Source organism: Podarcis pityusensis (assembly GCF_964106645.2).
Source record: "Podarcis pityusensis genome assembly, chromosome: 1".
Taxonomy (NCBI): Eukaryota; Metazoa; Chordata; class Lepidosauria; order Squamata; family Lacertidae; genus Podarcis; species Podarcis pityusensis.
Window position 1 is genome coordinate 78,215,429 of NC_138028.1, and position 20,266 is coordinate 78,235,694.

General features: G+C 45.9%; 1 protein-coding gene across 3 annotated transcripts; it reads left to right on the plus strand.

The window, feature by feature from the left end:
- The first annotated feature begins 738 nt into the window (after positions 1-738).
- IRF7 (interferon regulatory factor 7) lies at positions 739-17,080 on the plus strand. Of its 3 annotated transcripts, none has more exons than XM_081014622.1 (12): positions 739-889; positions 3,801-3,942; positions 4,942-5,107; positions 5,809-6,004; positions 7,058-7,143; positions 8,423-8,474; positions 10,449-10,532; positions 10,970-11,191; positions 11,777-11,989; positions 12,371-12,754; positions 14,607-14,725; positions 16,436-17,080. In XM_081014622.1, the coding sequence occupies exons 2-12, from the start codon at positions 3,920-3,922 to the stop codon at positions 16,580-16,582; spliced, it is 1,692 nt and encodes a 563-aa protein (XP_080870748.1). In that variant the 5' UTR covers positions 739-889; positions 3,801-3,919; the 3' UTR covers positions 16,583-17,080. The 3 variants fall into 3 exon arrangements, with proteins under 3 accessions (XP_080870748.1, XP_080870749.1, XP_080870750.1); XM_081014623.1 differs by having other exon boundaries at positions 8,426-8,474; XM_081014624.1 differs by lacking the exon at positions 10,970-11,191.
- The last annotated feature ends 3,186 nt before the right edge of the window (positions 17,081-20,266 follow it).

Sequence of the window (20,266 nt, forward strand, 5' to 3'; positions counted from 1 at the left end):
GAACTATTTTACATGAATAACGCAGCTACTGTATTCTGAATTTAAAAAGAAATCAACATTGTTAAAAGCAAGGTGTTACATAATAAGACAATTTGTCTTAAATCTGGCAAAATCAATGTGGTGGTGTAATATATATAAGTGCATTGTTAATAAACAAGCAACTAAAAAAGTTTGTTTGTTTCCTGTTTTTTTTTCCCCAGGCAGAGATTGTGTGTAAGCGTGGTGTCAGCTCCCTAAAAAAAAGGTGGACAACTCTGGGAAAGGGGGTGCCGGAGGGATCTTTGCACCACGGCGCCGGATATGCTTAAGACGGCCCTGACCAGCATGCAGCGGCACAGGTCGTTGGCAAAGTCTTCTTGCGCAGTGAGGTGGCTGCTTGCCAGCAGAAGTGAAATCATTCCAGCCCTGCTCTGAGGGCGCATTTGTGGTCCTCCTGTACAGCAGCTAGACTCCCTCCTTCCAAAAAAAGAACCTCTGTGCTTTCTAATGGGCAACCAGCAGGCAAGCCACGTGGCCCGCCAAGGAGCTCCTCGGAAATGAAACTTACGTTTTCGTTGATATCATGTGATTTACAGGGACGGAAACCGCCGTATATGGTCAGGGGAGACGAGAAAGACCGGTTTCGTAATAGAGAGCGGTGTAATGCGCTCCGATGAGGATTTTGTTTGGGAGGAAAGAAAACACTCCGTGGGGCGGGGCGCGTCCGTGCGCCCGTTCGAAAGGCGGCTGCCTCTGATTGGCCGACGCTGACGGCCTCGGAGCCATTCCGAGCCAATGAAATGCGTCCCGGCTTCTCTTATAAGCCGTCGCCGGAGGGGGCGTGGGCGTATTGATGTCGCCAGAATTCCACTACCTGCCGCGCAATAGAAAACACCTGGTAGCAGTACAGGTAACGCACCTTTATATTGGGCGTCTGGAACCGGGGGTGAGGGTCGCTGAGGTAGAGCAGCTTCAGTGCAGAACGAGAGAGGAATGACTTGCATCATTTTCTGTCTTCCTCGTTTTAATCATAACATGCACACTTACCTGAGAGTAAGTCCCGGTGAGGTCAGTGGGATTTGCTGCTGAGTGTAGGATTGGAGCAGCGAACCTGTCGAAGGGCAGCTCATAGTTTTGCGCAGGCTTTCTAGTGTTGCTCGCGCGAGCACTGCCTCGCTCTTGAGAACCATTTTTAAGGCTGTTTGGTAAACCGTATTATTTACCCCGTGGACGCCCCCGTAGTTGAGTTTTATGCTGACATTATCTGTTGTTTGCGCGCCTGACCCGAGGAGCAGCTCCCTGCGTGCCTGCGTTGGTCGAACCTATTCAAAGTTAGCGTGCTCGTGCAATCCCCACCTGCCTGATGTGCACACTGTCAAATGGCTTGTAAGGACTTTATGTCTGGAGGCTACACGTGTAGGCAACTTTGGGGCAGCACGTGTTGGTCAGACGAGCACACAGTGGACAGCAGTTGCCGCTGCGATCGCTGTCTTCCCCCCATCCCCAGGGGGGTAAGAAAACTTACATCTGCACAGACATAGATGTACAGGAGTGGTAAAATAGCTCCTGGGGGTGTAGGGAAAGACATACCTTTTATAGAGGAAATTCACTAAGGGTAGCCAATGCTACCCTTGGGATGTTGTTGTTGAGCTACACTACAGCTACCAGTGCCAGCCAGCACGGCCAGTGATTAGGGATAAGAGTTGTCCTGCAGCAGCAGCTGGAGGGTAATGCCCTGGCTAGGCCAGAGATATTCCATGCCTCGTCCCTGGTACAGAACAGGTTGTAGGAATGAGAATCCCTGGCACAAATTAAGCCTTGCATCATGTGTACCAGCACTGATGCAGTAGTTCCCTGGTCAGACTTAGGCTGCCTTTTAAAATGCCTAGCAGTATAGGTTGCTTCTGTATTTTTGCAAGAGGGATGATAATTCCTCAGAAGAGAACATTGACACTGAACTGCAGAACTGCTGTGTCAATAGGAAGAAAATATTGCAACAGAAGTCAACCAGGACAGTGGCATTTTTAAGGGAAGTCTCGCCTTTGGCTTCTCAGAGAAGCAGTTCTTCCCTGGTGATTTTTCAGTAGCACATGTCAGAAGACAGAATACTAGGCAGGTCCTATTCAAAGTTTTGTCAAAGGGCAATTATTGACAGTGCACAGATGGTCCTTTGTCAGCACTACCCAAATATTCAGTAACTTGAAGCCAATGCTTGATTACTCTAAATTGGTGTGGTTCTGAAATTACATTTGTTTTCTAACCTCCCTCATAAGTTCATAAATTCACCCTGGCTGAACAGAACATGCCACTGAAAGGGATAGGGTTGCCAAGGAAGCTCCCTCAACCCTAATTAGTTGCCCCTTGCTGCACTTCAGACAGCAGAGGTACCTAAAGAAGCATCTTCAGTTATGATGGCATTGGTGTACAGTTGGCCTGGAGTTTTACTGATGAGGATGTAACAGAGGTTCAGCTAATGGGAAGTTAAGTGCAGCAAGATATCTTCATCCTAAACAGCTGAAAATGTTGTTAGGAGGTGCACTTTTGTGCAATAAGTGAGGCTGAAATGTGTGGCTGTGGCTGTTCGAAAAATTACTATAAGTTTTAGGGTTGGGAGTAGTTTAGATTTTTGCAGTTCTCAAGCAGGCTGAATTAGGCAGCACATTAGTAAATGAAATGATTGCAAAGACACTGACTGTCTAGTCATAATAATAGACTATGCTATAATGTTTTTAAGCAGATGTGAACCTTGGGGTGCATCTGTGGTGGGGGATTTTTTATTTTATTTTTTGCCTCAAGTGGCAAATATCCCCAGCTTGCCCTGACAGGACTCCTTTTTTGCTCTTGGACCACATGGCAGCTTTTGTTGCCATTATATGCTTCTGCATCTAGTATGTGGGTGGGGACTTATGGAAGCACTTTTGTAGTGGTTCTGCTCTTATATTGCCAGATTAGTTCCATAGAAATTCACTCTAAGTCCCACAGGGATCTTATTTTCTCTCTCACACAAGCTTCTTCACAGCTGCAGGGAATTAGGTCATCATTGGAATATGAAGGACAGTTAATTTTATTTCTCCTTTCCATCTGAAGCAGCTGTGGAGGCTTTTCTGCCCTGGAAAGTGGCTGGGTGAGGTCAAATAAGTTGAAACTCATCGCAGACAAGAAAACAGCTGATGGTTTGATAAAAGAGAAGTAGTGCAAGTCGTTATTCTGGGTGGTGTTGGCGCACTTCCTGAAGTGCAGCGCTCCTATTTTTCTCCTGAATTCTCAAGTAGATGCTGTTCGCGGGTGTGTTTATCAGCCCTGATTAATATGCCAGTTGCACCTTGTATTGTAGAAGAGCAACTTTATTGTGGGAGGGGGGGTGGAAGTTCTGGTAATATTTCTGAGAGATTGTGATAGTTGCTGGTGGTTCATGTTGCTGCTGTTATGGTATTTAGCCTCATAGAGGACCCTCAGATTTTGCACAACCTAATGCAGAGCTTTCCAGACTTTTCATGTTGGTGACAGACTTTTTAGACATGCATCATTTCATGACACAGTAATTCAGTTTTACTAGCAAACCAGAGGTTAAACTAACCCCTTTCCAGCCCTGGGAGGAGTGTGGGGAGCGTTTGCACAACATACCTACACACTGCAGCTGGCACAGTGATGTGTCGTGACACGGAGTTTGGAAAGCTCTGACCTAATGAATACATCTTGTGCTCACTTAGTAGCAACTCAGCCATACAGTAACTATGTTTTCTAACATGTAATAAAACCTATCAAAACGACCAAGTCTGCTGACATGGCTTCCACCTTTTTATTTTCTCTGGTCTGTACAGATTCTGCCTCATGATCTTCCATTAGTCCACAAGACATTAAGCAGTACAAGATTCAGTGTGTGTAGCTGTCATATTTCAACTTGCCACGAGGCATATTTTAAGACTTATTTGACTCCAGAATGGCTGCACCAGCAAATGAGAGGTGAGTCTTCTTGTGGCAATCAGAGGCATGCAGGCATGGGCGGGGAGGGAGAACTGGATGCCTGCAAACACACACACACACACACACACACACACACTAACTCCTGAAGCTGTGTTGGTTGAGTTTGTCAGCCAAAACTGACAATTCTGTCCTACATGTTTACTTGGAAGTAAGCCAATGTGTTCAGTAGGGCTTACTAGTAGTAATTGAGTTTTGGGAATGCAGACCTTACTGCATGAGATGCCAATGGCCAAACAGTAGCGCCATTGAGGTTACCTAAAATTGAGGTAAAACTTAATATAATAATAGGTCCAGTGTTTGTTCTGCTACACTTTTTTCGAGGTTGCTCCTTTGGTTTCTTGCTCCAGCTAGTTTTAGTTCCTCTTGAGTATCAAAATCCACTTTATGGTGAGCCTGCGCTTTGGAGTTTGGGCTTAGCCAACTACAGCCCTCACCTGTGGTGAGTAGATATGTACAAGTGTCATGATTACTGCGCAAGTGCACCTTCTTTACCCCAGCCTTGTGACAATAATAATCCAAGCAGTTTTCTCATCAAGGTTCAAATGGTAGACAAGCTCAGGTTCAGACTGAAGTCCACATCCAACTCAACTGTTGCCCTCCAGCTGCTGATTTGTTGACCCTCTTCACTCTCACGTCTCTTAATGAATTATATTGCTGGGCTGTCCTGTCCTGGGGGTATCCAGGAATCTGCTGCTTTAAAAGTATTTTTGATATTTGTATGAGGAAAAGTGTTGACTTCCAAGACCAGAGCAACCTGTTGTTTATTAAGAAGTTGCTATGGTAATCAGCATCTGTTTTTGTGTAGGATCCATGTCTTTTCTTTTTCCTAGAGGTCTGACACGAGTGATTTCTGGGGCCATTGTGCCACCTGTGCATCCATCGTAATTGACGCTGCTGCTGCATGTTGTGGTGATATCTAGGCTACATTCCTCCAGTATTTTTGAACCTCCAGTTCAGTATTTCTCTTTGCTGTTTCAGGGGCCGTCAAAAGGTCCGTTTCTTTGACTGGTTGATCAATGAGATCAACAGTGGAAGATATAAAGAAAGCGTGGCCTGGACTGATGACACCCACACAACCTTTCGTATCCTTTGGAAGCACAATTCAAGGAAGAACCTTGTGGCAAGTGATTACAAGATTTTCCAGGTAATACTCTCGTTCTACTAAGGCTGACTTCTTGCATGTATTTGCCATGGCCAGATTCAGCTAATGGGTTGTGCCGTTTAAGAACTTTGGTAGTACAATTGGAAAGTCCCCTCTCTCTTGCACCCCCACCAAATTGGCTCTGAGGGGGTTCAGGAGACACCAACCCCAGAACAGCACCAGGAGTGGGGAAGGAGAAGAGAGATCATTCCATCAGGCAAGCAGAATGATCTCTTTAATGCTACGTTGACTTCCTCCAACTCTCTAGTATAAAAGCCATTTCTGGCACCTTAAAAAGACTAACAAATGTATTGTGGCATAAGCTTTCACAGACTGGAGTCCAATTTACCAGAGGCTGTAGCTGAATAATAAAGCAGATTCTCTGGTAGGCATGCAGGGTGCCCATTTCTGCAAACATGCAATGTACCCTGCCTCTGAAGGCACCCTGCAGCTGCTATAGTTTCCATAGTGGTTTCACAGTCAATCCCTCTTCCTAGGGAACTTGGAATTGTAGCTCTGGCAGGGTCACCTGACAACTCTCAGTACTCTTAACAAACTACAGCTCCCAGAATTCTTTGGGGGAAGCCATGACTGTTTAAAGAGGTATCATAGTGCTTTTAAAACGTGGTGCGAATGTGGTCTTCATCAGAATAGTTCTTTCACACTTTTCCATCTCTTCTTCTCCCATGTTTCTGTGTGGAAAGGCGTGGGCTATGGTCAGCGGAAAGTACAATGAAGGTGAACCAAACCCAGCCAAATGGAAAACCAACTTCCGCTGTGCCTTAAACAGTACAAAAAGATTTGAAGAAGTTGAATCGGAATACCCTGACTACCACGTGTACCGAATCATCCCCCGCAGCCGCAACTCTACATCGCCTGTTAATCCTCCTGCCGACACAAGTAAAGACAGAAAAGGGATGCAGGGTTAGGGCTGCAAAACTTTCTTTAACATAAAGTGCTTGATAAATGGCAGGAAGTGTGGGCATCCACCACAGGCTTTCTTTGTTCATGCTTCAAGGGAATTCCAGTGTCTGAAAAAATTGTACTCTCTTTTAAAAGGGATCAATTGTTAAATCACTCCAGGAATTGTAGGGCTGAGAGGGGAATAAGGGTCTCCTAACAACTCTTAGCACCCTTAACAAAAGTTTCCAGGCTTCTCTGGGGAAAGCCATGGCTGCTCAAAGTGGTATGATACTGCTTTAAATATATAGTGCAGATGGGGCCATAGTTCTCTGCAACCAGGTCATGAAATTACCGTATTTTTTGCTCTATAGGGTGCACCGGATTATAGGGCACACCTAGTTTTTAGGGGGGGGAATAAAGGGGGGGAATTATTTCCCCCCCCAGCCCCAAAGAGCAAAGAAACCAAGACAGTGAGCGAGCGGCTTTGTTTTTAGCCGCGGGGCTGGGGCGGGGGAAGCCCGAGCTTCCCCCAACCCCAGCCCCCAGAACAGGTCCAGGAGAGGCAGCAAGATTGCGCGCAACCTCGCCGCCGCTCCCGGAGCTTGCGGGGCTGGGGACGGGGGCTTCCCCCGATCCCAGCCCCCAGAACAGGCTATCCGCAAGCCTTCGAAGCATGGCGGGAACTCCCGCCATGCTCAGAAGGCTTGCGGAGAACAGGCTGCGTTCCACAAGCATTTGGAGCATGGCGGGAACTCCCACCATGCTCAGAAGGCTTGCGGATAGCTGCCTAAAGCTCGGGGAGCACAGCGGCAGTTGGCGCTGTGCTCCCCGGGTTTCAGGCTACAGACTGCCATCCGCAAGCCTTCTGAGCCCGGTGTGATAGCCTGCATTCGCTCCATAGGACGCACACAAATTTCCCCTTCATTTTTGGAGGGGATAAAGTGTGTCCTATAGAGCGAAAAATACGGTATGTATCTTCTCGTATTTGCATTTCATCCTGGAACTGTTGTTCATTGTGTCTTTTTTCCTATGTGTCTCCTCCTCTCCAAGTCAATGGAAGTAACCATGAAGTTGATCAGTTGCATATGAGCCCCTGCAGTGAGGGATCCCCAGCTCTACACCAGTCTACACCTCAGGTACAATACAGTTGGGCACAATAGGTTTGAGAGGGCTGTGGAACAATTTGAATGCTATTCAGTTTAGAGATGGTCAACGCATTGGTGTAGGACTCTAGACCAGGGACTTGTTTCTAATGAATAAACATCCAATAAGTAAGTCAACGTGAATGCAAAAATTATTGGTGGGTGAGGTGTATTCCTGTTCATGTTTAAACAACTCCTTGAGCAAGGGACAACATTGCTGAAGAACTAATGGAAGGACAGGCATCTCAAGTGGTGGCAGACACATGAAGAATCCCTGTCTGTAGGGATTCAGTCTGCTAGAGGCAGCTTCTCAGTCAACTTAAAGGTTTTTAAATTGATTAATTCGGAAGCAGATCAGTGTGTTTGTTTCTTAATTTTTTCCAAATTTTACGTATATAAAAATAACAAAGATTATCCAGCAGCTTCAAGATATGAACACATGTTCATGATGTTTTCATGGGAAGTTGGGAAGTGTATTGCAGCAAAACAGTTTATGGAGCTGCTGGTGATGTCATTTCCATGTAGCAGGAAAGGAGATGTGCCTGTCTTTGTGCTCCGGTGCACTAGCAAATAGTATTTGTGCAAAGAGTATTGGTCCCGTTGCTGGCCAGCTTTGTGCAGCTGATTACAGGAGTAAATCCAACAAACTTTCCAGACTTAATACATACTGGACATTTTCACAGGGGATGGTTATGTTGCAATTAAGCACAAACCACTTTAGCAGTGCATTCCTATGCAGGCTGACTCCGTAATAGACAAGCTTAGGATTGGATCCCAAATTTTGTATTTGAAAACGTACATTACTTTAAATATGTGTGAGAGACTCAAAATGATTGAAACCTCGCATATGAGAAATGCTCTTGAGATTGTAGCTCTGAGGGAAGCTTCCCTCAGTTCTAGGCATGCACAGCTGGTGTGAGGGAGCCTTTGCCCCCAGATGTTGCTGAACCACAACATCTGGCTGAACCACTGGCCATGCTGATGGGAGTTGTAGTTCAGCAACATCTGGAGGGCCAAAATGCTTCCCAATCCTGAATGTAAGACATTTTGGAAGGTCCAGACTAGTTCTTGTCTTTGTTTGGCTTAACTTCAGTTTTTGCAAATTAAAAGGCGAGGCTGTTGCTCTGAATCACAAGAGTTGAAAGACAGTTGATTACTAAAAATGTTGAAAGTTCCTGGGATAAGCTGCAATAGTATCATTTCAAGATGCTGAAAACAGCATCTTTTGTATGTATGGTCGTCTTGGAAAAAACTTTATTTTTCTGGTTTACAGCAGGAGATCGATGATGTTTTTAAATCCCTGTCACTGGAAAATCCATGCCCAGGTAAGCTGTCAAAACCTGAATGCTCTTTTTCTGGTTTACGAGCATAAATTTGGGGTAGATGCTTAGAACATATTTTAGCTATATTTATTCATTTATCACATTTGCATTCCAACTTTCCTCCAGGGATCTCAAGAGAACATACATGGTTCTCTTCCTCCCCATTTTGTCCCCACAACAACCTTGTGAGGTAGCTTAGGTTGAGAGTGTGACTGGCGCAAAGTCACCCAGTGAGTTTCATAGCTGAGCAAGACTTTGAACTGTGTTCTCCCAGTCATAGTTCAGTACTCTAACCACTACACCACATCGGAATGAAACGTGCCTGACAGAACTACCATTGGGAAGCCTGCCTATTCCTGCAGGATCACAACACACCCAGCACAGCAATTGAAAAATATCAGTTGATAGTGGAAGATCCACTGGAAGTTCTAAAAAAATGAAAACCCGCACAGGAATCCCTAATCCAACCATTTGGAATTAGGGGCTGCTCATTGCAAATTTCCAAGCCTGGCATATGGTTTGCATCAAGCCATTTTGCCCACCTCATTAAAAGAAATAATGACCAGAGAAACTAGAGAGAAAGAAGCTTCACAAATGAGTGATTACTTTTGGAACTGTTTCAGTAAAAGAATTTTGAATGTGTATACACTTTAAGCTTTAACATGGAAACGAAAACAAAAAACAGCATCACCACTGTGCAGTTTTCTGCTGGGCACTGGCCTTTAGATATCTTTTTTTTAAAAGCTTTGGCAGATGCACAGACAGTTCCCTAGCCCCTGTGGCAACTGAAAAAATCAAGGCATCCCCTTGTTCATCTGACAAATGGGAAACCACTACCCTATCTTGTCCAGAGAGGCACTTTCCAGGGGCGTTTTGCTGGCAGTTGTTGGAGGTGGTGCTGAACTAGGTGTGCCTCTGATTGGATTCAGAACGGTGCTGTTTTGGTTGCTTGCTGAAAACACGTGGAAGTCGTTCATGCCTTGATAATCTTGCAGCTTGATTCCTGTAACGTGCTCTGTGTGGGGCTGCCTTGGGTTCAGTTCAGAAGCTGCACCTGGTCCAGAATTAGTTACTAAGCTGCTAATGGAACTTAATCGTCTGCAGGACATAGCTCTTGTTTTTGAGGATTGTGCACTATTATGCTACTAGTCCAGGTTTAAGTATTGGTCTATAAAACCTTGCCCCCTATATACAGGTATGGTCGGGGCGGAGTGTATGCCCACACTGCCCAGGGCAGGCACGAAGACTGCACCCCAAGGGGGGAGGGGCGTGGAGGGCACCCTTCCGTGCGCCACAGTTCAGGGTTGGAGAGGGGTGGGGAAGCTGCTGCCCACTCTCCTCCTGCTCTCTGCCGCCAGGTCAGGCCTTGCAGCCAAGGAGGGTGGGCATTGACGCCGACTCTCCTGCTATCTGCTGCCAGGTCAGATCTGACCCAGCCACAGAGCCACTACAGCTGGGTGACCAAGGAGGGCTGCTCTCTGCCGCCGGGTCAGAAGAGCTGCCTCCGCCAGGTTTGAGTGTGCCACGGCCAAGGAGGGGTGGGCGGCAGCGCTGCCATCCACTCGCCTGCTCTCCTCCCCCCGGGTCAGGCCCAGGGAGCTGAGCTGCACCAGGGACAGGCCACGCAGTCAAGGCGCAGCTCCTCTAGTGCGGATTTGATAGTTGGTTTGATTTTTATGAGCTCATATTCTGGAGGGCAAGGGACACACACTGAACCTGGGGGTGGGCATGAGAGATCACTTTCTGATACAAAAGGATGGGGGGTTATTTATCACATACTTGGCACTGGCTTCCGTTTTGTGGGCTCTGTCTGCATATCCTCCTCCTCCAAACTTGCATGAGAAGAAGAGAGAATTTCAAAGGCATTAAACGCTTTAAAATTAGGACTGGTGCAGCATCCACATCAACATCGTTCTGAACCAGTATAGACTTCATCTGCCCAAATGCATCACTGCTCATGCCTGTTTTACCATCTAGATGTGCTCCAGTGGGTTTTGCAGCAAGCTGACATGGATGAAGTTTCACAAGTCTCCTGGGCCCCTGTTCCAGAACATCCTCTAGGTAGGTCTGGCTGTGGGCTTGGCAAAATCTCTTCCTCAGCCTCTGAGTTCTAAGGATGGCTACATATTTCTGTTTCTGGCTGCTGCTCAGATACTTTTAATAACAAATGTGATCTCATGCTCAGGGGCTTTAATGTACAATATTCCATGTGTGTATGTGATGGGGAGTGAGCCGGTGCAGATAGAACCTATATATCCCTACATCTTTCAAAATTTGTTCAAGAGGCATGGCATACAAATTTCACATTGTCTTGTGCTTAATTTGTTATAAAGGCTAGTGCATTCTCTTGAGTTGCATTATTATTATTATTATTATTATTATTACTACTACTACTACTACTACTATTTTATTTATACCCCATCCATCTGGCTAGTTACTCTGGGCAGCTTCCATCATCTCCCTTCCATTGATTTGTTTCTTTTCTTCCCCCAATACAGCAGGGGAAGTTGCACATACAATCCCTTGTATCGACCAAAACAGCTGCTTGCCTCTGGTGCCTGGAGTAGTGAGTGAACCACTGGCAAATAACTGTTGTAAAGTAGCAGACGGCTGGCTGGCTGCACATCCACCAAATGTGAATTCCCAGCCAATTGCCGTTCATCCACTGCAGCATCCTCAACAAAATAGACCTCCTGGGATAAATCAAGCTAACCATGTGGGTGAGTAGAGTTACTCTGCAGTCTGCATGTTTGAAATTGTTCCAAAATGAATAATTGTGCTAAAAAGAAATTTTACTGAGCTGCGCAGTGGTTTTTGGAGCGCTGGAGAGATTGATTCATTGGATCGCCATTTGATTCCTAGAACTTGCATGTGATAAACTATTTTAAGATTTTCAGCCTGCTTGAATTAGTATCAGATGTCCAAAGCAAATATGGTAGTTCCTAATGAACAAAAAATCCAGAATGGACAAGGTGTAGCAAAGCTCCTGATTTGCTTTAGCAACAAGCAGAAGACTGTGCTTACCTCCAGACTGCCAGTAGTTTGCCCCAGGGATTCAATTGCATACCAGAAATTTAAGTTTGTGCCATTAAAGTGAATTAAAGCACTCTAGTGCAAATAATAATAATAATAATAATAATAATAATAATCCACTTTAAAAAGAAACCTTGACTTTTTGCAAGTAGGAAACTGAGGGGGAAATCCACTAAAAGTGTTGGGCTAAGAGGGCACCAGGTCAGCAAAGGCTGAGCTAGGGCATGCATAACATTTGTTAGAATTCCCAAGGTGTTCCTCTTCTGTGCTAGGAGAAGCCCTGTATAATAACAACTTCATTGAACACGTTTTCCTGAATGAAGAACCTCAGGGAAATGGAGTGATGAACAACCTGTCGAGAAATGACTGCCATCTGTTTCCAAACCAGCAAGCCATGGTGGAACAGAACACATTTGCACCTCCAATTGCCCCCTCTCCACTAGAGCAACCCTCCCTTCATGCTGCTCCACTGCAGAACAATGCAGGTTAGTGAATGCATCCTATTTTTGAGCAAGTCCAAAACAAATGTGGAATCATGAGGGGAGCGGGTGTAGCTCTCTGGGCAGCAAGGTCTTAAAGAAGAGGGCCAAACCTCTACAGCACTGTAGGGAATATATGCTGTTTGCTTAGCTATAGCTTATGTGCAGCAGAGCTGTACTGCTAACTGCCTTAATTTAGCCACACGGATGATAATATAGCTTCCTCTCAGTTGGATATGATGGTTCTATCAATGTACCTGCCGCTACCACCAAATAGCATTTTTCCTCTGTCGGTGTAAGCGTTGTGCTGCGCTGCAGATGGCTTGTCAGCCTGCACCCCTTAGTAAGCTTCCCCCACTGGATTAAGCATGGTCTTGTCTCTTTCAGGATGTGCCCCTCTCAATCTGGATGTCTCTATCTACTACCGCGGGAAGCTGCTGCACGAAGCAGGAGTAGAATTTAATAGCTGTATGTTCACATACAACCCATACTATGAAATTGGAGGAAACCCGCAGATACAACATGTTCTATTTCCAAACCCAGAGATCCTTCCTGATCAAAAGCAAGTTAATCATACCTTAACACTACTGAAGAATGCGGGTCTGCTGCTGTACCAGAAGAACAATAAGATCTGTGCCTGGCGAATTGGCCGATGTAAGGTCTTCTGGGCTTTCTCCAAAGAGTTGGAGCACACAGCACCGCGTCCTCCGCTCAGGCTGTTGGGACGGGAGGAAGAAACTGACATCTTCAACTATGAAAGATTCTGTCAAGGTGATTCTCTAGGAACATGGTATTTCCTCTGTGGGCACAAAATTAAACTGTGTGTTAATGCATGACTCATTTAAAAACAGGCACATGATGATACAGTTGTGAAACTGCTTTTGTTGAGTCATGGAGAAAACACCTGAGACAAGGGTCAGGCCCAAAGGCTTTGATTTGGAACCCTTATGTGCATTGAAACCTCCCCAGTGTCATAAAAGGCCTCCCTTAGGGGGCAGTAAGACTTTTTGCTTAGCTGTGATTTGGCCATAATACGGTATTTCAAAAGTGCTTTGTGCAATGAATGGTGTTGGGTGTTATCAGTAGCCTGTGACTTTCATCCTACCCAAGCCTTACCATTTCAGCTTTTATGGATATGAGTGAGATGAGGCTGTTATTGGGTGCAGAATGTATCATTCTCAGAATCTCTGCTCCCCACCCCCTTTTTTAAAGGAACGTTCTAGTCCACAAAGCTTCAGAACTTGGAGCAATAAGCAACAGGTATGGTGGGTTGAGGAACATGTCTTGACACACAGTTTTGACTGCTTACTGCAGGGTACACATGGCACTAATTGTGGCCCATTTTCATTACGCCTGTCAAGCTTCTGGCAGTGCCAAAGTGAAGGAGAACAGTAATGCTGCTTAATATTTTTGGAGTGGTTTAGAGAATATGAGGCAGTTCACATACCCTATTTTAGTAATCCTTACAGTGATCCAATAAGGTAGGTCAGTGTTGTAGGGGCTAAGAACTGAGCATCTGACCTTAAGGTCAGGGGTGAAGAACCTCTTAGCCTGCCAGGAGGTCCACTTTCACCCACAAGACCTTACCCTAAGCTACACCTGCCCACCCATCAGCTGACACCACTTGCGACATCGTCTGATGGGTGCAAAGGCAGGGTTAAATCCTGCATTGACTACACATACCTGTTCACAGCAGAGAGCAACAGCACACAGCCAAATTGAAACCAATTCAGTGAGGGGTTTGAATCACAGTCCCCTGCTTAAAACAGAGATGGCTTCCCCTATTGTATTAGCAGAGGTTACAAAGTTAACCTGCTAATCCCTCTGCTTGAGCAGGAGATCTCCACTGTTCAGTCTCCGCTGCTTTTGTTATTAAACTATGTTAACAGAACTCATCCACACTTCTGCTTGCCCCTTGCTAGGAAGCACGTGTCGGAGCAGTTTTCTTTTTGACCCATACTTTCTAGGCATGGATCAGAGCAGTTTTGCCTTTGCCCCACTCCTTTCCCAGGGAATACCCGCTCTTTAGTGCTAAATCAGAGCAAATGTCAATTCAGAGAAAATCTGGATTGCCATCTGCTCCGATTGAGTGCTAAACAGTGGGTTTCCTGTGGAAAGAGGAAGTGTGGATAAACCCACAGTTCAGACTCAATTGTCACCTGTGTATAGAAGTCCATTCCTACACGTTAAATCTCTATATGCTGTTGCAGTTGCAAATTGGCACTTGCAAACTTGGGTGAAGAGCTTATTGATTAACTGAAAATCACTTCTGCCTATATCCTCCTGTTATTCCAAAGTTCTTTTCACATAGAAGGTTTATATTGATTTCTTCTTAAACTGGCCTATAATGCAATGCAAACATGTCTAAATCTATATTGCCTAGAGCAGGGATAGCAATATGATGCCCTCCAGATGTTACTGAACTACAGCTTCCTTCATCCCTGACCATTGGGCTGGGCTGATGAGATTTGGGAGTCCAGTATTATTCATTAACCTTCACACATGACACAAGTAGCTGTTTACCAAGACAAGTGAAAACACCTTTGGTTTTTTTATTGCCCTTTCTGTTCCTGGATCCCCAAAGTGACTTAGAAGAGCCTTGGATCTTTTTCTTTTGTAACAGAACTGAGGGCTTTCCGCGATGGTCAGAGATGTTCCTCTCCTGACTACACCATCTACCTGTGCTTCGGCCAGTCCTTTGCATCTGACAAACCCAAGGAATCCAAGCTCATCTTGGTGAAGGTGAGCAGAAAGCAGTCCTCTGAAGTTAACAGTGCACAGTACTGCCTTTAGGAATAAAATAACTTTCTAGTCCATTTGTCCAGACAAAATCTGAAGGCCGTTTCCACCACTGGTATGGTAGCAAAGCTGGCTTGCTTTCAGAAAAGGAACCACGGTTACTCTGGACTCCCTAGCAAGCATACCTGTGTGATGCATGTGTTCGCAAGGACCTTTGGAGGCAGTGCAAAGTAATGTATCCTCCAAGTAGATTAAGGTGCTGTGCATAATTGTTGCACCTCCCCATCCCCCCAAAAAGTATTTTATTCTTCTAACAACTGTGTGAAGTGGCTTAAGCAGAATGACAAGGTTGCCCAGTGGATTTTAAAATACCATATTCCAACATTTGCCAACTTGGTGCCCTCTAGATATTTTGGACTTCTACTCACTTCAGCTCCCAGCTAGAAAGCATGTGGCCAGCAGAAAACCCCTTGGACCTGTGCTTTCTTGCCATCGAACAAGTGGAAGTGTGAATGAGCACTCCATGTACTTCTAAAGAAGCAGTAGCTTGGGTTTGACCAGTCCCCTGTCTTTTAGTCCTATACCTGTTCCCCTCATGACCCTTCATATTAGTGGCTTTTGACTTAATTCAAGCTCTGATGTATTCATTAACCTACATTTTTCCTGCAACAGGGCAGTGTTCAAAAGGGGTTGATCGGTGTGCATGCACACACACTAACACACGCTTCTTACTACGTCTCACTGACTTGTTGACGGCTGGCAGACATCTCTTGTTGCACTGTCTTGTCCCCCCTCCTGGAGGGAAACCAGCTCTATTTTTAGTACCTTGATATCTGTTGGAACATAATGCTGGATCCTTGGCTCACATTCTTATTGTTGTTGTTTAGTCGTTTAGTCGTGTCTGACTCTTCATGACCCCATGGACCACAGCACGGCAGGCACTCCTGTGCCAGGCTTACATTCTTATAAGTACCTAAAACGTAAAGGTAAAGGGACCCCTGACCATTAGGTCCAGTCGCGAACGACTCTGGGGTTGCAGCGCTCATCTCGCTTTACTGGCCGAGGGAGCCGGTGTACAGCTTCCGGGTCATGTGGCCAGCATGACTAAGCTGCGTCTGGCGAATCAGAGCAGTGCACGGAAACGCCATTTACCTTCCCGCTGGAGCGGTACCTATTTATCTACTTGCACTTTGACGTGCTTTCAAACTGCTAGATTGGCAGGAGCAGGGACCGAGCAACAGGAGCTCACCCTGTCACGGGGATTCGAACCGCCGACCTTCTGATCCGCAAGCCCAAGAGGCTCAGTGGTTTAGACCACAGCGCCACCTGCGTCCTTGTTAGGTACTTATAAGTACCTAGTAGGTACCAAAGGCAGATTCTTATTGCTCTGCTGTTTTTGGCTTACCTGGTTGGAGGCAGGTAGTGGTTTTTTAGAGGGTTGGAGATGGTCTGGGAGGGGCATCCTTCTTTTCAATCCTGCTATCTCCTTTGATCAAGCAGGTTTTGAAGGCCCCCAATCCTCTCTGCCAGAAGTGCCATTTGGAGAGGAGTGTAGACATTTGGCTCTTGAAAGAATTGCAGGCAGTCTGTCTTTTGTTTTGTTTGGTGTTGGGTGTGCATATATTTGGGGGGGGGGGTTGAGGACAGCTGCATAGCAAGAAGGTATCTTGGAGTAAGTAGGCAAGCCTTAACGGGCTTTTTTATGTCTTGCAGTTGGTGCCGATGGTTTGTAAGCAGTGGCATGAAGACCTGCAGAGGCAAGGCTACTCATCCTTGAACAGTGAAAACTTGAGCCTGCAACTCTCCAACAGCCTGTTTGAGATGATAGAGCAGCTAACTACCATGATGGAGATGGATTAGTTCATGTTTCTTGTCAAGATCTCAAATAGTAAGACTGGAGTGTGTGGGTTTGTATGTGTGTTCACATTCGCAAGGGGTCACTTCCACATTTGGCTTGCATGAGGAGCTACAGTAAAACCCACTTTTTTGGTCTCTGTATTCTGTCACCCTGCATAACTTCTGCTTTTTATCTGAGGCTGGAACTAACAGGTGCACATCACCATAGTGGTGCACTTCATAAAGCTTTTGGGAACAGGGTTACAATCAGGGTTGAATTTGCATCCTGCCCTTCAGCCCAAAAGATTCTAGGAAGGTATGTTGCAATTATAAAATAAAAATAAAAATAAACCAACAACATAAAAGTAAATATTGGGAAACAGATCATAAAAATAACAAAGCCAAAATGGCAATCTAGCAGCGTTCCAGTTCTCAGCCAGTTATATATACGCCTGACAAAACAAATGCACTGTCTGTACACCATGCTAAAAATAGGGCTGTGTGTACTCCATGCTAAACGGGGGGGGGGGGGGATCTGTACCATGAGATGCAAATTCTGTGTCCTGTAGAAATTGTGCAGGTTAATCTGATTAGCACAACTTATTCACATTTTGCATGTCTTCATGGGTAAAGCAAGATTGCTGAAGCCCTGCTTCAAACTGCTAAAAAACATTTACCCAGCCACGTCTCTGGCTTCTAAGGGTTCATCAGGCACACTTTAAATCATCTTCATGGGAAGAAATAGAAGGTGAAAGCTGATATTCTCAGGAAGTAGAGTTCTGAGCTCAAACCACAACCTGCAGATTTCCCCCTCTTGGATGCCTTCAACGTGCACACAGCCCTGTTTACCATGCATCTTCAAGTGAAGGAAGATGAGTTTCTCTTCCCCCATCTCAAAGTTGTAGCTCAGTGGTAGAGCATCTGCTTTGCATGCAGAAGGTCCCAGGTTCGATCCCTGGCATCTCAAAGTAGGACTGGGAGAGAAGCATGCCTGGAACCCTGGAGAGCTGCTGCCAGTCAGGGTAGACAGTACTGAACTTGATATAGAGTGTCAGACCACTGGTCTAAGGCAGCTTCTTATGTTCCTATTGCCATTTTTTTTTACCCTTAAAAAAAACAACCCAATTACTCCTTGCCCTCCACCCAGCCCTATGGGTAATGTATTGGTAAATTGTCTGAAACCGGTATGGTGTTCAGATCATGATACCGGTTTCAGACATTTTTAGCTGGTAATCCATTGCACCAGCTGAAATTGCCTGCAGACGGCAAAGTCACAGGCAGACAGTGCCTGAGAAAGGTCTGGGTGAGCACCTTCTCATGATCTACCTGCCTGCGCCTTTGAGGAAGTCCCCCACCCCTCCAGCTTGCATGAGCCAGACTGGTATGGGGGCTCACTCAGCTAGGAGGTGGGAGGCTTCCCATCCACCAAACTGAGCAGTTTAACAAAGCCCCAGTGCCCCTCCCGCTCGCCTGAGCGGTATGGGGGCTTCGGCTGGGCAATGTATCTCGGCTGCTTCGATACATTCCAGACACCATGATAGATCAGCATATTGTGGTATTTAGCTGCTGATATATCACAGGGACGTGGGTGGCGCTGTGGGTAAAACCTCAGCGCCTAGGACTTGCCGATCACATGGTCGGCGGTTCGAATCCCCACGGCGGGGTGCGCTCCCGTCATTCGGTCCCAGCGCCTGCCAACCTAGCAGTTCGAAAGCACCTCCGGGTGCAAGTAGATAAATAGGGACCGCTTACCAGCGGGAAGGTAAACGGCGTTCTGTGTGTTGCGCTGGCTCGCCAGATGCAGCTTGTCACGCTGGCCACGTGACCCGGAAGTGTCTGCGGACAGCGCTGGCTCCCGGCCTGTAGAGTGAGATGAGCGCACAACCCTAGAGTCTGGCAAGACTGGCCCGTACGGGCAGGAGTACCTTTACCTTTACATCACAGTGTTGAAAACCAGGTGTTGCCCAGCCCTAGCCCTAAGGCACAGAGTGCAAAAAGAATTCGCAATAATGGTATAGTAGTTGGGGTGGGCTGTTCCCTTCATAAGTGAACTATTCCAGTCAGTTTGGCTTGCTGGGACTGAGAAGAGCTCACAATGTGCATTATATAAAGGGTCAACGGGGCTTTTTCTGAGTTTTTTTACTTTCCTTACCTACCCACCCACCCTCCTTACCCGGGGTGCTTCTGGGTTTGCTGCAAAAAAATAAATGCAGGCACCCAGGCACCCCACTCTTGTGTTCCTTTCCCCAGAATGCTTTTCAGTGTGGTCAGAAGGTGGCAGACTGCCTGAAGGCCAAGCTTTGATTTTTAGCTTTACACTCCTCCTCTCCTCCCTGAGAGGTTTCAGATGGATACTTTAAGCTGCCTGGTAGTTTGAAGGAGGGGGAGCAAACCAGTCTTCCCAGCCCCCTTTTTTTAGGTGCAAGGAGAAGTGTTTTTAGGTATTTATGATGTATGTTTTGCCTGCTCTTGGTTTTAACTATTTGTTTAGGAGAAACTCTTTGGTGCTTTGCCTGTTTTTGAAGTGGGAAGAAGGTTCTGAGCATCTCCAATTTTCCTTTTGCAGTATAGAAATTTTGTGGTGCCCATGACAGGTTCTTAGCTTTCCATATGTGCCCCAGGGGCCCCAAAAGATATGGAACCCCTGGCTCTATGGGGTAGCAGTGTAATTTGAGAAGTGAATCTCCTGCAATCTTGGTGAGATATAGGCTCAGAGAGGGGCAGGCTCTGCCTCAGACTCAACTCTCAGGTCCCGGACTCTCGCCTTGGCGCCCCTGAGAGCCCAGCACCTGGGTGCCCTGCCCCCTAGCGCCTCTGGGTAAGACGCCCCTGCACTTACAGAATCCATGTTGAACATTACCCACAACTAGTAAGCAGGATCCTATCACTGGCCACTTATGTGGACAAGTGAAATTAAAGGGACTGTAGAGGGCTCCTCAGTTTTGGAAGTGGGCTGCAGGCAGAAGTTGAATATGAAAACTCTATCCAAATCATAGCAGAAAAAGTGCTCTCATAAAATTCACAGCCCTTGAAGTGACAAAACCAAGAGCGGAGCCAGCTATAAGCAGAGCACTTGGTTGCCTACAGTGAATGAAGGGAGGGAGGATACTAATAAGATCTGGAATGAAGCCTCTGCCACCTCCCAGTTATAACACTATTTTCTCTGTACAACAAAATTCCCCACAAAACAAAAATCTAAAAGCTTGAAAATTCAATATGTGTTTATGGTTGTTTTTTATAGGGGAGGTGTAGGAGAGTTTGTTTCTGGCCCTCTTTATATGACATTGTTATTTATTTATTATTTTTATTATTTATATACTGCCCTTTATCAAAAGATCCCAGGAAAGTGTACATCATTAAGAAGACATTTTGCAGGGCATAGTAAGAGACAGCATAATAAAGTAATCAGAATAACATTTCAAATGTACTGTACGCAGTGCTGAATCAGAGGACTTATTTCTTGAGCAAAGAGGCACCAGCATTACTCCATTAACTCTTGTGAAACTACACTTGTCATTGATGCAGGTATTGAATAGAGTGTACTTTTTGTCTTGCTACCTGTCCAGATCCCTTGAGAATGGGCAGCTCAAACACTCCAGCTAATGTGCTTCTGACACGCCTTAACTTTCCTGTTACAGTAATAGTGTATCTGAAAGTTCTATTGTTACTATAATTGCATTCCCTAGTGTTAACATATTTTTGTGGGGG

Bases quoted from the DNA above. Each gene is read 5' to 3' on its own strand.
- IRF7 (XM_081014622.1), top strand. From the start codon at position 3,920: ATGGCTGCACCAGCAAATGAGAG. The intron at 5,108-5,808 runs GTAATACTCTCG...CTGTGTGGAAAG, and splicing joins GTGATTACAAGATTTTCCAG to GCGTGGGCTATGGTCAGCGG. The intron at 14,726-16,435 runs GTGAGCAGAAAG...TATGTCTTGCAG, and splicing joins CCAAGCTCATCTTGGTGAAG to TTGGTGCCGATGGTTTGTAA.